Source organism: Electrona antarctica (assembly GCF_951216825.1).
Source record: "Electrona antarctica genome assembly, chromosome: 9".
Lineage (NCBI taxonomy): Eukaryota > Metazoa > Chordata > Actinopteri > Myctophiformes > Myctophidae > Electrona > Electrona antarctica.
Genome location: NC_136790.1, coordinates 56,860,376 through 56,874,480, shown reverse-complemented (window position 1 = coordinate 56,874,480; position 14,105 = coordinate 56,860,376). Strand labels below are relative to the sequence as shown.

Genomic DNA, 14,105 nt, shown 5'->3' with positions numbered 1-14,105 from the left:
TATTTTTGGAGAAGAGATTTATAGACATTATGTACAAATATAAAATAGCTGTGATACTTATATGTAAGTGGTTATGGTGAAATAAACCATTAACACTGGTTAGTTTAGAGGGGGCGAGGGGACTATGACATCACCGTTTCAGCAAATGAGGCGGCATTTGCTATACACACGGAGACGAGAAAGTAGCGTCTCCAAACTTTCCCACTCTGGAAGGTGGTTTCAAAATTAGCCGTTTAAGTACCCCAAAACGCCGGATCTGTGTGGCAAAAAGGGCAGATCGGCTAATTACTTGCCCAGGTAACTCAAAATACGTCCTTGTACACCACCTTAGCAGTGATTGACAGGAGAGATGATCAGAGGAGCAAAGTTTCTTCCACCGTCATTAAGACATGGACTGAAGAATGGAAAGAGTTTCTCAGTGAAGGAGCAGCCAGTGAAAGAGTAGAGGTGAACTCTGGTCTCCACATCATAAAAGGAGACCAGACCCTCCTCATAATCCACAAACACTCCCACTTTCTGGGGCTCCTCTCTTACAAGGAGGGGGACAGCAGTGCCAGCATAAGCCACGTACTCATTTGGATTCCACAACCCTATAGTCCAGTAACCATTGTTGGGACTCAGTGTGATGAGTCCCTTCCTGTCGATGGACTCTCTGGCCACTCCTACACTCCACCTAGTCTTCCCTCCAACCTGAACCTCGTAGTAAAACCTTCCTGAGGAGAATCCTTGTTTTCCTAAGACAACAGGATATCTAAGGATTCTCTCTGGGTTGTCAGGGCTATTCCACACATTTCTCAAAAGATGCCACATGCCTCCATCACTCACTTGTTTTCCATCCTCAGACAGGATGAGGGTGGGATTTGCTGTATCAGGTTCCAGAGTTACATCCACCTCATATTTCTGGATCCTCCTCAGCTCAACATCACTCAGCTTCTTCATCTCTTGACTGAGTGTCTTCTCCAGCTGAGACACAGCTGTCCTCAATGTCCCCACATGTAAAGAATGATGGACATTGACCTTTGTCCAGTCTTTGGTGGGTCTCCACCCTGTGTTGATGGATGTGAAGTTCTGGAGGAGGTGGAGGTGGTCTTCAGTGTGTGAGAGCTGTTTCAGCTCAGAGCTTCTCTTCTCTAACTGAGTGACTTCCTGTTGCAGATCTTTAATGAAGCCTTCAGCCTGTTCCTCTGTTGTTTTCTGCTTCTCTTCAATCACACCAATGAGCTCAGCCTGGCTTCTCTGAATACAGCTGATCAGAGCAGTGAAGACCTGCACACTGTCTGCTATGACTGTATCTGCATCTTTCCTGCTGATCTCTACTGAGCGTTTAACCTCCTGAATCTTCTCTTGTCTCTCCTGGATCATCTGCTGAACTTCAGCCTCTGTCTTTCCCTGCTCAGCCTTCCTTTCTTCACATTCTTCTTCCAGAGATACGATGCGATGGGACTTGTGGTCTGTCTCGGTGCAGGACTGACAAACACACACACGGTCAGTCTTACAGAACATCACCAGGGGTCTGTCATGTTTCTGACACAGAAAGTCTTCCAGGTTCTTCACGGGGTCGATGAGTTTGTGTCGTTTTAACCCTGCGCGTGTCTGGTGAGGCTCCAGGTGAGTCTCACAGTAGGAGATCAGACACACCAGGCAGGACTTCAGGGCTTTGAGTTTGGTGTCGGTACAGACGTCACAGGAGACTTCATCTGGTTTAGCAACCTCTCGGTTGGCGCTGCGACTTCTTCTCAGATGCACTGACTTCCTAAACTGGTCGGCCATCTCAGAGATGAAAGTATTGACAAAGACTTCTGGTCTTCTGTTGAAGGTTTTGTTACAAAGTGGACACTTACACACATCATTAGTGTCCCAGTGTTGTGTGATGCAGGCTTTGCAGTAGTTGTGTCCACATGGAGTGCTGACCGGATCAGTGAACACATCCAGACAGATAGAACACAGGAACTGCTCTTCAGACAGGAGACTGCTGGCGGACGCCATTTTATACACACTGAGGAGAAAAGTGAAAGTATGAGCAGTAGTTCTCGGGATGTTTTTATGCACATGACAAGTCAGACAAATGCCTACAGTATGCTCCTACAGTATGCTCCTACAGTATGCTCCTACAGTATGCTCCTACAGTATGCTCCTATGCTCCGTCAATGTGATTATTATTATTATTATTATTCCACAAATACTGAAAGACAAAGTATTGAGTAAACAATCACACCCCTGTGAAGTGAGGGGCGCTCTTATCATCGTACATCATCCATTCATTGTCAATAGGAATTTAATATTTGTGTAGGACGAACATACTGTATATATATAACATACTGTAGCATATATATACACCATACTGTAGCATATATATAACATACTGTAGCATATATATAACATACTATAGCATATATATAACATACTGTAGCATATAAATAACATACTGTAGCATATATATAACATACTGTAGGATATAACATACTGTAGCATATATATAACATACTGTAGCATATATATAACATACTGTAGCATATATATAACATACTGTAGGATATAACATACTGTAGCATATATATAACATACTGTAGGATATATATAACATACTGTAGGATATAACATACTGTAGCATATATATAACATACTGTAGCATATATATAACATACTGTAGCATATATATAACATACTGTAGCATATATATAACATACTGTAGGATATAACATACTGTAGGATATAACATACTGTAGCATATATATAACATACTGTAGCATATATATAACATACTGTAGGATATAACATACTGTAGCATATATATAACATACTGTAGCCAATTTGCTCGTCTACATATGATGTACATTCTCCATTCATTGTCAATGGCATTTAATGTTTGTGTTAGGACAAGAATCTACACTAATACTGTTAAATTAAATAAAAAAATCACACCCGTGTGAAGTGAGTGGTGCAACTCCGTGTGGGGATTCCCGGGGGTGGGGGGAGTTCCAGACCCACAGGAACGCGCCCAGGGTGCAGGCCCGGTTCCGGCGAGCCGCCCCGCGTCCGAAACGGTTGAGAAATGACAGAGTTACCGTGTGCCGGTCCCTCTACTGTACTGTACTGTACTGTACTGTACTGTACTGTACTGTACTGTACTGTACTGTACTGTACTGTACTGTACTGTACTGTACTGGCACGTGCACACCTGTATCACGTGCACACCTGCGTCACGTGCACACCTGTGTCACGTGAACACCTGTGTCACGTGAATACCTGTGTCCCGTGAACACCTGTGTCCCGTGCACACCTGTGTCCCGTGCACACCTGTGTCCCGTGCACACCTGTGTCACGTGCACACCTGTGTCACATGAACACCTGTGTCACGTGAATACCTGTGTCCCGTGAACACCTGTGTCCCGTGCACACCTGTGTCCCGTGCACACCTGTGTCACGTGCACACCTGTGTCCCGTGCACACCTGTGTCACGTGCACACCTGTGTCCCGTGCACACTTGTGTCCCGTGCACACCTGTGTCACGTGTACACCTGTGTCCCGTGCACACCTGTGTCACGTGCACACCTGTGTCCCGTGCACACCTGTGTCACATGCACACCTGTGTCACGTGCACACCTGCGTCACATGCAATGACATCATTAGTAATGAGTTCACTAATCTGTAACTATACTGCTGTAAACTGCAGTTTAACGATCCAGTGTGCACGCACTAACAACTGGTACTAGAAGTTCTCAAATGAGAGTACTGAAGAACTCTCATAATAACAGTAGTATACAGTACAGTACATCCATACCAGGTGGTACTACAGTACTGGAGAACACTCATAATAACAGTAGTATACAGTACATCCATACCAGGTGGTACTACAGTACTGAAGAACTCTCATAATAACAGTAGTATACAATACAGTACATCCATACCAGGTGGTACTACAGTACTGGAGAACACTCATAATAACATGCACACCTGCGTCACGTGCACACCTGTGTCACGTGCACACCTGTGTCACGTGAACACCTGTGTCCCGTGCACACCTGTGTCACGTGAACACCTGTGTCATGTGCACACCTGTGTCACGTGAACACCTGTGTCACGTGAATACCTGTGTCACGTGAACACCTGTGTCCCGTGCACGTGTCACGTGAAAACCTGTGTCCCGTGCACACCTGTGTCCCGTGCACACCTGTGTCACGTGCACACCTGTGTCCCGTGCACACCTGTGTCACGTGCACACCTGTGTCACGTGTACACCTGTGTCCCGTGCACACCTGTGTCACGTGCACACCTGTGTCCCGTGCGCACCTGTGTCCCGTACACACTTGTGTCCCGTGCACACCTGTGTCACGTGCACACCTGTGTCACGTGCACACCTGCGTCACATGCAATGACATCATTAGTAATGAGTTCACTAATCTGTAACTATACTGCTGTAAACTGCAGTTTAACGATCCAGTGTGCACGCACTAACAACTGGTACTAGAAGTTCTCAAATGAGAGTACTGAAGAACTCTCATAATAACAGTAGTATACAGTACAGTACATCCATACCAGGTGGTACTACAGTACTGGAGAACACTCATAATAACAGTAGTATACAGTACATCCATACCAGGTGGTACTACAGTACTGAAGAACACTCATAATAACAGTAGTATACAGTACATCCATACCAGGTGGTACTACAGTACTGGAGAACACTCATAATAACAGTAGTATACAGTACATCCATACCAGGTGGTACTACAGTACTGAAGAACTCTCATAATAACAGTAGTATACAATACAGTACATCCATACCAGGTGGTACTACAGTACTTGAGAACACTCATAATAACATGCACACCTGCGTCACGTGCACACCTGTGTCACGTGAACACCTGTGTCACGTGCACACCTGTGTCACGTGAACACCTGTGTCACGTGAATACCTGTGTCACGTGAACACATGTGTCCCGTGCACACCTGTGTCCCGTGCACACCTGTGTCACGTGAATACCTGTGTCATGTGCACACCTGTGTCACGTGAACACCTGTGTCACGTGAATACCTGTGTCACGTGAACACCTGTGTCCCGTGCACACCTGTGTCCCGTGCACACCTGTGTCCCGTGCACACCTGTGTCACGTGCACACCTGTGTCACGTGCACACCTGTGTCACGTGTACACCTGTGTCCCGTGCACACCTGTGTCACGTGCACACCTGTGTCCCGTGCGCACCTGTGTCCCGTGCACACCTGTGTCCCGTGCACACCTGTGTCACGTGCACACCTGTGTCCCGTGCGCACCTGTGTCCCGTGCACACCTGTGTCCCGTGCACACCTGTGTCCCGTGCACACTTGTGTCCCGTGCACACCTGTGTCACATGCACACCTGTGTCACGTGCACACCTGCGTCACATGCAATGACATCATTAGTAATGAGTTCACTAATCTGTAACTATACTGCTGTAAACTGCAGTTTAACGATCCAGTGTGCACGCACTAACAACTGGTACTAGAAGTTCTCAAATGAGAGTACTGAAGAACTCTCATAATAACAGTAGTATACAGTACAGTACATCCATACCAGGTGGTACTACAGTACTGGAGAACACTCATAATAACAGTAGTATACAGTACATCCATACCAGGTGGTACTACAGTACTGAAGAACACTCATAATAACAGTAGTATACAATACAGTACATCCATACCAGGTGGTACTACAGTACTGGAGAACACTCATAATAACATGCACACCTGCGTCACGTGCACACCTGTGTCACGTGCACACCTGCGTCATGTGCACACCTGTGTCACGTGAACACCTGTGTCACGTGCACACCTGTGTCACGTGAACACCTGTGTCCCGTGCACACCTGTGTCCCGTGCACACCTGTGTCACGTGCACACCTGTGTCACGTGTACACCTGTGTCCCGTGCACACCTGTGTCACGTGCACACCTGTGTCCCGTGCGCACCTGTGTCCCGTACACACTTGTGTCCCGTGCACACCTGTGTCACGTGCACACCTGTGTCACGTGCACACCTGCGTCACATGCAATGACATCATTAGTAATGAGTTCACTAATCTGTAACTATACTGCTGTAAACTGCAGTTTAACGATCCAGTGTGCACGCACTAACAACTGGTACTAGAAGTTCTCAAATGAGAGTACTGAAGAACTCTCATAATAACAGTAGTATACAGTACAGTACATCCATACCAGGTGGTACTACAGTACTGGAGAACACTCATAATAACAGTAGTATACAGTACAGTACATCCATACCAGGTGGTACTACAGTACTGGAGAACACTCATAATAACAGTAGTATACAGTACATCCATACCAGGTGGTACTACAGTACTGAAGAACTCTCATAATAACAGTAGTATACAATACAGTACATCCATACCAGGTGGTACTACAGTACTGGAGAACACTCATAATAACATGCACACCTGCGTCACGTGCACACCTGTGTCACGTGAACACCTGTGTCACGTGCACACCTGTGTCACGTGAACACCTGTGTCACGTGAATACCTGTGTCACGTGAACACCTGTGTCCCGTGCACACCTGTGTCCCGTGCACACCTGTGTCCCGTGCACACTTGTGTCCCGTGCACACCTGTGTCACGTGTACACCTGTGTCCCGTGCACACTTGTGTCCCGTGCACACCTGTGTCCCGTGCGCACCTGTGTCCCGTACACACTTGTGTCCTGTGCACACCTGTGTCGTGTGCACACCTGTGTCACGTGCACACATGCGTCACATGCAATGACATCATTAGTAATGAGTTCACTAATCTGTAACTATACTGCTGTAAACTGCAGTTTAACGATCCAGTGTGCACGCACTAACAACTGGTACTAGAAGTTCTCAAATGAGAGTACTGAAGAACTCTCATAATAACAGTAGTATACAGTACAGTACATCCATACCAGGTGGTACTACAGTACTGGAGAACACTCATAATAACAGTAGTATACAGTACAGTACATCCATACCAGGTGGTACTACAGTACTGGAGAACACTCATAATAACAGTAGTATACAGTACATCCATACCAGGTGGTACTACAGTACTGAAGAACACTCATAATAACAGTAGTATACAGTACATCCATACCAGGTGGTACTACAGTACTGAAGAACACTCATAATAACAGTAGTATACAGTACAGTACATCCATACCAGGTGGTACTACAGTACTGATTAATAACAGTACAGTAAAGTACATCCATACCAGGTGGTACTACAGTACTGAAGAACACTCATAATAACAGAAGTGAAAAACAAAAGAAGAATCCGTCTACTAGCACCGAAGGATCTTAGACGGCGAAGGAAGTAGATTCTTTGCTTTGTTTTCTTACACAATCTGATCATTCCATGACAACAGATGGTCCCATAGAGGACATGGAAACATTACGACATGTTTTACCAGTTTTACGGACTGAGGAAGTTCAAGGAATATAAAAACAGAGGAAGAGCACGTCCGATACAGTTTAATTATACCTCATATTATTGTCTTTTAGTGAATAATAAGTCATTATATTTTACTCACCGTCTTTAATGGTCTTTATTTCTGATAAAGTCCTGTTGAATGTCTTGTAGAGAGAGAGAGAGAGAGAGAGAGAGAGAGCTCAATATACTCTGGTATGAGCAAAAAAAATATATCTCGCCTCCAGATGGTGCAGAACTCTGCGGCTCGCCTTCTCACCAACACAAGAAAACGTGAGCATATCACTCCTATTTTAGCTACTCTTCACTGGCTCCCTGTGAGCTACAGAATTGATTTTAAGATTTTATTGATTACTTTTAAAGCTCTACATGGTCTAGCTCCCATTTATATAACAGACTTTCTGAAACCCCATAACCCTGTACGCTGCCTCAGATCTGCGGATAGGGCCCTCCTAGTTCCTCTTGCAACACGTCTGGTCACTCGGGGTGACCGGGCCTTTGCGGCTCGGGCACCTTTGCTCTGGAACTCCCTGCCACTGGCTCTTAGGTCAGCAGAATCAGTGTCTTCTTTTAAAACGCTTTTAAAAACACATCTATATGCCAAGTGTTTTTCCTAATATTGTTTTTAATTGTTTTATTGACCTGTTATTTTCTTCATATTTTATTGTTTCTGATGTCTTGATGTCTTGTTGTTTTGATGTTTTTATGATTCCTGTTTTATAACCTGTCTGTAAAGCACTTTGTAACTATATGTTTGGAAAGGTGCTATACAAATAAAATGCATTCATTCATTCATTCATTCTGTTTACTTTTGTTCAGACTTGTTGAGGAAGTCCTCCTTGCACAATAACATTTAACCCTTCACTGCCTCCACTCTGCATCCTGTGGACATTAACCCTTCACTGCCTCCACTCTGCACTGCATCCTGTGGACATTAACCCTTCACTGCCTCCACTCTGCACTGCATCCTGTGGACATTAACCCTTCACTGCCTCCACTCTGCATCCTGTGGACATTACACCTTCACTGCCTCCACTCTGCACTGCATCCTGTGGACAATAACCCTTCACTGCCTCCACTCTGCACTGCATCCTGTGGACATTAACCCTTCACTGCGTCCACTCTGCACTGCATCCTGTGGACAATAACCCTTCACTGCCTCCACTCTGCATCCTGTGGACATTAACCCTTCACTGCCTCCACTCTGCACTGCATCCTGTGGACATTAACCCTTCACTGCCTCCACTCTGCACTGCATCCTGTGGACATTAACCCTTCACTGCCTCCACTCTGCACCTCATCCTGTGGTCATTAACCCTTCACTGCCTCCACTCTGCACTGCATCCTGTGGACATTAACCCTTCACTGCCTCCACTCTGCACTGCATCCTGTGGACATTAACCCTTCACTGCCTCCACTCTGCACTGCATCCTGTGGTCATTAACCCTTCACTGCCTCCACTCTGCACTGCATCCTGTGGACATTAACCCTTCACTGCCCTCACTCTGCACTGCATCCTGTGGACATTAACCCTTCAATGCCTCCACTCTGCACTGCATCCTGTGGACATTAACCCTTCACTGCCTCCACTCTGCATCCTGTGGACATTAACCCTTCACTGCCCTCACTCTGCACTGCACCCTGTGGACATTAACCCTTCACTGCCTCCACTCTGCATCCTGTGGACATTAACCCTTCACTGCCTCCACTCTGCACGGCATCCTGTGGACATTAACCCTTCACTGCCTCCACTCTGCATCCTGTGGACATTAACCCTTCACTGCCTCCACTCTGCATCCTGTGGACATTAACCCTTCACTGCCTCCACTCTGCACTGCATCCTGTAGACATTAACCCTTCACTGCCTCCACTCTGCACTGCATCCTGTGGTCATTAACCCTTCACTGCCTCCACTCTGCATCCTGTGGGCATTAACTCTTCACTGCCTCCACTCTGCATCCTGTGGACATTAACCCTTCACTGCCTCCACTCTGCACTGCATCCTGTGGACATTACCCCTTCACTGCCTCCACTCTGCATCCTGTGGACATTAACCCTTCACTGCCTCCACTCTGCACTGCATCCTGTGGACATTAACCCTTCACTGCCTCCACTCTGCACGGCATCCTGTGGACATTAACCCTTCACTGCCTCCACTCTGCACTGCATCCTGTGGACATTAACCCTTCACTGCCTCCACTCTGCACTGCATCCTGTGGACATTAACCCTTCACTGCCTCCACTCTGCACTGCATCCTGTGGACATTAACCCTTCACTGCCTCCACTCTGCACTGCATCCTGTGGACATTAACCCTTCACTGCCTCCACTCTGCACTGCATCCTGTGGTCATTAACCCTTCACTGCCTCCACTCTGCACTATTGGCAACGTGTCAACGTGTTGCAAAGCCAAGCTAACAATGACTAAACAGCACTGAATGTAACTTTATTAACCTTATTGAACACAAACAATAATGAACTGAATGTAACTTTATTAACCTTATTGAACACAAACAATAATGAACTGAATGTAACTTTATTAACCTTATTGAACACAAACAATAATGAACTGAATGTAACTTTATTAACCTTATTGAACACAAACAATAATGAACTGAATGTAACTTTATTAACCTTATTGAACACAAACAATAATGAACTGAATGAAACTTTATTAACCTTATTGAACACAAACAATCACATGCTTCCCTTTTCTCACTCGCTGAAATGAAACTTCTTGAGAGTAAAATTTAACCACCAGATTTGGTTAAATTTTACACTCAAGAGTTAAATTGTTATTTTTGTGGTTTTGTTTTGTTTAATTTTCAAAACTCTTCTAAAATGTCCTTAAACTATCCTTTAGGCGATCAATGGCGCCTAAATAGTGTTGAGCTTCGGCTGCATGGTACTAATATAACCCGTACTACACGCCATCTGACGGGTTTGGCGACCTCCGGGGTTAAATCTTAACCCGTCATCTGACGGGTTGCGAGGTGATCTGGCGTCCATCGTGTTAACAGACTGCTGAATGATGGAACCTGGGTTGGGTTACTGTTGGTCAAAGAAGGATTAGAGATAGATAGATAATCTGATATAGCAGTTTTCTATGCATTCTGGAGGTTTATTATTACGCTCTGTGGTGCGTGCGTGCTATGATAGCAGTTTTCAATGCATTCTGGGGGTTTATTAGGCTCTGCGGTGTGTCAGTGCGTGCGCTGTCAACACAGCCATCTCATCTACCCCAATTTATAATAGTTTTGCCACGGCATCATTTTCACGTCTGTGTTGCTGAACGGTGCAGAACGGTAGATTACAGAGAAGCCACAAGACGACAGAATTAAGATAATTTTCCACACTCAGCTCCCCCCCCCCCCCTTCCTAAATGGATAGGTGCTGTACATGGGAACCCCGCCCACAGGCCAAGTCACAAATAGTAACTCCCCCATTGGCGTGCACACACAGACATTTAGAGGGGCGGGACAGTGGCGTGCACACAGACATTTAGAGGGGCAGGTGCTCACGTGAACAAAGGGCACCTTGTGCAGCGGGTGGAACCGGCCGGTTACCTTAATATTGTGAGATTTATAGATTTTGGGGCATAAATAATATATTAGAAGCTTTTTTTTATCAAGAATTGATAGATTGATTGATCAATGTCACCATGGTCCACATACTGTAGCCTACCCTGTACAAAAAAAATAATTATTTTTTTCTAAAGGGCACATTGCTGTCCAGAGGGCAAGGGCAGGTGCTCTAGCACCCTCTAGTGTCTATCTGTGCACGCCACTCCCTATAACCTCATAATCCATGTTGAGTAATAACTCTGTGTGCTTGCCTTGCGTGTGTCAACAGTGACGAGGCCCATGCCATATATGGACTTATTCACCATGGTAGTCTTTTAAAACTTCACTGTCCCATTCTGGGCGGGAACCCCTTTCTGGCGTTTCTAGCATTATGTTATACTTTAGCTATTGAAAAATAGCAGATCTACAAGCTCATAGCGCGGCAAGCTTGTAGATCTGCCATTTTTGAAAAATCGTTCAAATGTGGCACAAATCTTTGAATATATATTCTTTCAGAGCGAACGTTTTTAACTCAAATCTTTGCTTCTGGGGGGTCCCTGGCAGGGGAGGATTATCCAACGGGCCTGTTGGGCCCAGGGGCCCCTGAGCTTGAGCGTCCGTGGGACCGCGAAGAGGCTCAAGCTCAGGGGGCCCAAAAAAGGGGTAACAGTGAATAACAGTACACAGTCCTTGTCACTGTTATTAACAATGGGCTTATTCAATTGTGTCAATAAAATAACCCCACAAGTCCTAAACCATCATGATACGGTACGGTAAACCCTCAGTTTGGATTTATTTGGCTTAGTTTTTGGCTGTTTATTATTTTTAAGCAATCCCTTGCTGTAAATCCTGAATACCGCAGGCCTATATGTCATAATTGTTATGCGTACAGGTGTGCAGACAGTATGCGCCAAAAAAAAATCTCCAGTGGGTGGGCCCTTTTGCATAACGGTGGCCCAGGGGCCCATCATTTCTAGATCCACCTACGGTCCCTGGAACAACATAGTTTTCTATGCATTCTGGGGGTTTATAAGGCTCTGCGGTGTGTCAGTGCGTGCGCTGTCAACACATCCATCTCATCTACCCCCATTTATAATAGTTTTGCCACGGCATCATTTTCACGTCTGTGTTGCTGAACGGTGCAGAACGGTAGATTACAGAGAAACCACAAGACGACAGATTTAAGTTCATTTTCCACACTCAGCTCTCTCCCCCCCCCCCTTCCTAAATGGATAGACTGTGCGTGGGAACCCCGCCCACAGGCCAAGTCACAAATAATAACTGGGGCGACTGTGGCTCAGGAGGGTAGAGCAGGTCGTCCAATGATCCATGGGTCGGCGGTTCGAATCCCGGCTCCTCCTGTCTACATGTCGAAGTGTCCTTGGGCAAGACACTGAACCCCAAATTGCTCCCGATGTGCTGGTAGGTACCTTGCATGGCTTCCGCCACAATCGGTGTATGAATGTGTGTGTGAATGGGTGAATGTAATGCACAATCTATGTAAAGCGCCTTGGACAATGGCGCTATATAAATGCACCATTTACCATTTACCAACTCCCCCAGTGGCGTGCACACACAGACATTTAGAGGGGCAGGACAGTGGCGTGCACACAGGGGCGGTTAGAGTGTTCCACGGGCCCTGAGGCGAGATTGACGTGTCGTATCTGATAGACACGAGACACTCTAAAAAACACTAGTTCCACTTAACCAAAATACTGGGAGAGCATTGAGAGAATTGTGAGACGGCACAGACAGAGTGAAGTTCCTTGATGATGTTGGTTTATTTCGAAGTACACAGCGCAGCATAGCAGGTTAAATGCACACGCCAGCCAGAGTGGCCTGACGTGCTCCACACATGGGGAAGAGTCACATTTTGATTCACCTTTTAAGCAGTTTACAGAGTGTAGGGTGTCAACAGAAATATGCATACATTTTAGTGACAAGTCCTTTGATCAATCAGTCTGTTCCTTCATGTCAACAAACTCCTTTTGTCATACAAATAGCCCCAGGAAGGCACATAGCAAATGGCAAGGCCCTCACCACATGGGACCGGGTGTGTGGGAAAGACAGTCACAGACTTTGGAGACGAACTGACTAGTGCAATTAACTATACCTACTGAATAAACAGATCACCATATGCTATGCCCAAGAACATGAGATATTGTAAGAATTATTGTTTCCAGATTCCACAGACGGCCCCTCCCCCTTGCTGCTACCAGTACACGGTAACCATCATTACCATCATTATAATGTACCATCATGATACGGTACATTACTGCGTGTTTAAACCCTCAGTTTGGATTTATTTGGCTTAGTTTTTGGCTGTTTATTATTTTTAAGCAATCCCTTGCTGTAAATCCTGAATACCGCAGGCCTATATGTCATAATTGTTATGCGTACAGGTGTGCAGACAGTATGCGCCACGTCGGAAGGCATAACGGTGGCCCAGGGGCCCATCATTTCTAGATCCACCTATGGTCCCTGGAACAACATGTTTTCAGATGGGGGTCGGCAGCCAAATACAGATAATTCTGGGGGTCCTTGACATGAATAAGGTTGAGCACCGCTGACATACAGTAGTAACATGGGTTAGGGTTAGTTGACATGAATAAGGTTGAGCACCGCTGACATACAGTAGTAACATGGGTTAGGGTTAGTTGACATGAATAAGGTTGAGCACCGCTGACATACAGTAGTAACATGGGTTAGGGTTAGTTGACATGAATAAGGTTGAGCACCGCTGACATACAGTAGTAACATGGGTTAGGAATTAGAAGCAATTTTTTGTAGAATCGTCCTCAGGTCTAAATGGACTAACCACTACCAGAGCCTTAGAAAAGACAGAGTTCTTCAAACTCCGTTGACTTCATGGGGCCTGCGTAATGGCGGCATCTAGCGCTACTGGGGACGCCGATTAGGGACAGTTCCTGCGCCGGATGTTGACAGACTGCATGGATCCACATGGCTCCGTCTTTTTGGCAACTAGAACTTCCTGTTCGAGAGCTAGCAAATTTAAATACCTTTTAATTAATCATTGCTAATATAACAGTGTACACTTTCAATGGAAAGAAAAAGGCATACAGTTTACAACTTTTTTACGTTATTT

The 14,105-nt window shown here is 45.7% G+C and overlaps 1 protein-coding gene across 1 annotated transcript; it reads right to left on the bottom strand.

The window, feature by feature from the left end:
• Nucleotides 1–327: 327 nt before the first annotated feature.
• LOC306930091 (E3 ubiquitin-protein ligase TRIM39-like) lies at nt 328–7,604 on the bottom strand (the record flags this gene model as incomplete). The annotated part of the gene is made up of 2 exons (XM_079510834.1): nt 7,541–7,604; nt 328–1,996 (listed from the first exon to the last, which is right to left on the bottom strand). Exon 2 carries the CDS (start codon nt 1,984–1,986, stop codon nt 328–330), a length of 1,659 nt encoding a protein of 552 aa, XP_079366960.1. The 5' UTR covers nt 1,987–1,996; nt 7,541–7,604.
• Nucleotides 7,605–14,105: the final 6,501 nt, after the last annotated feature.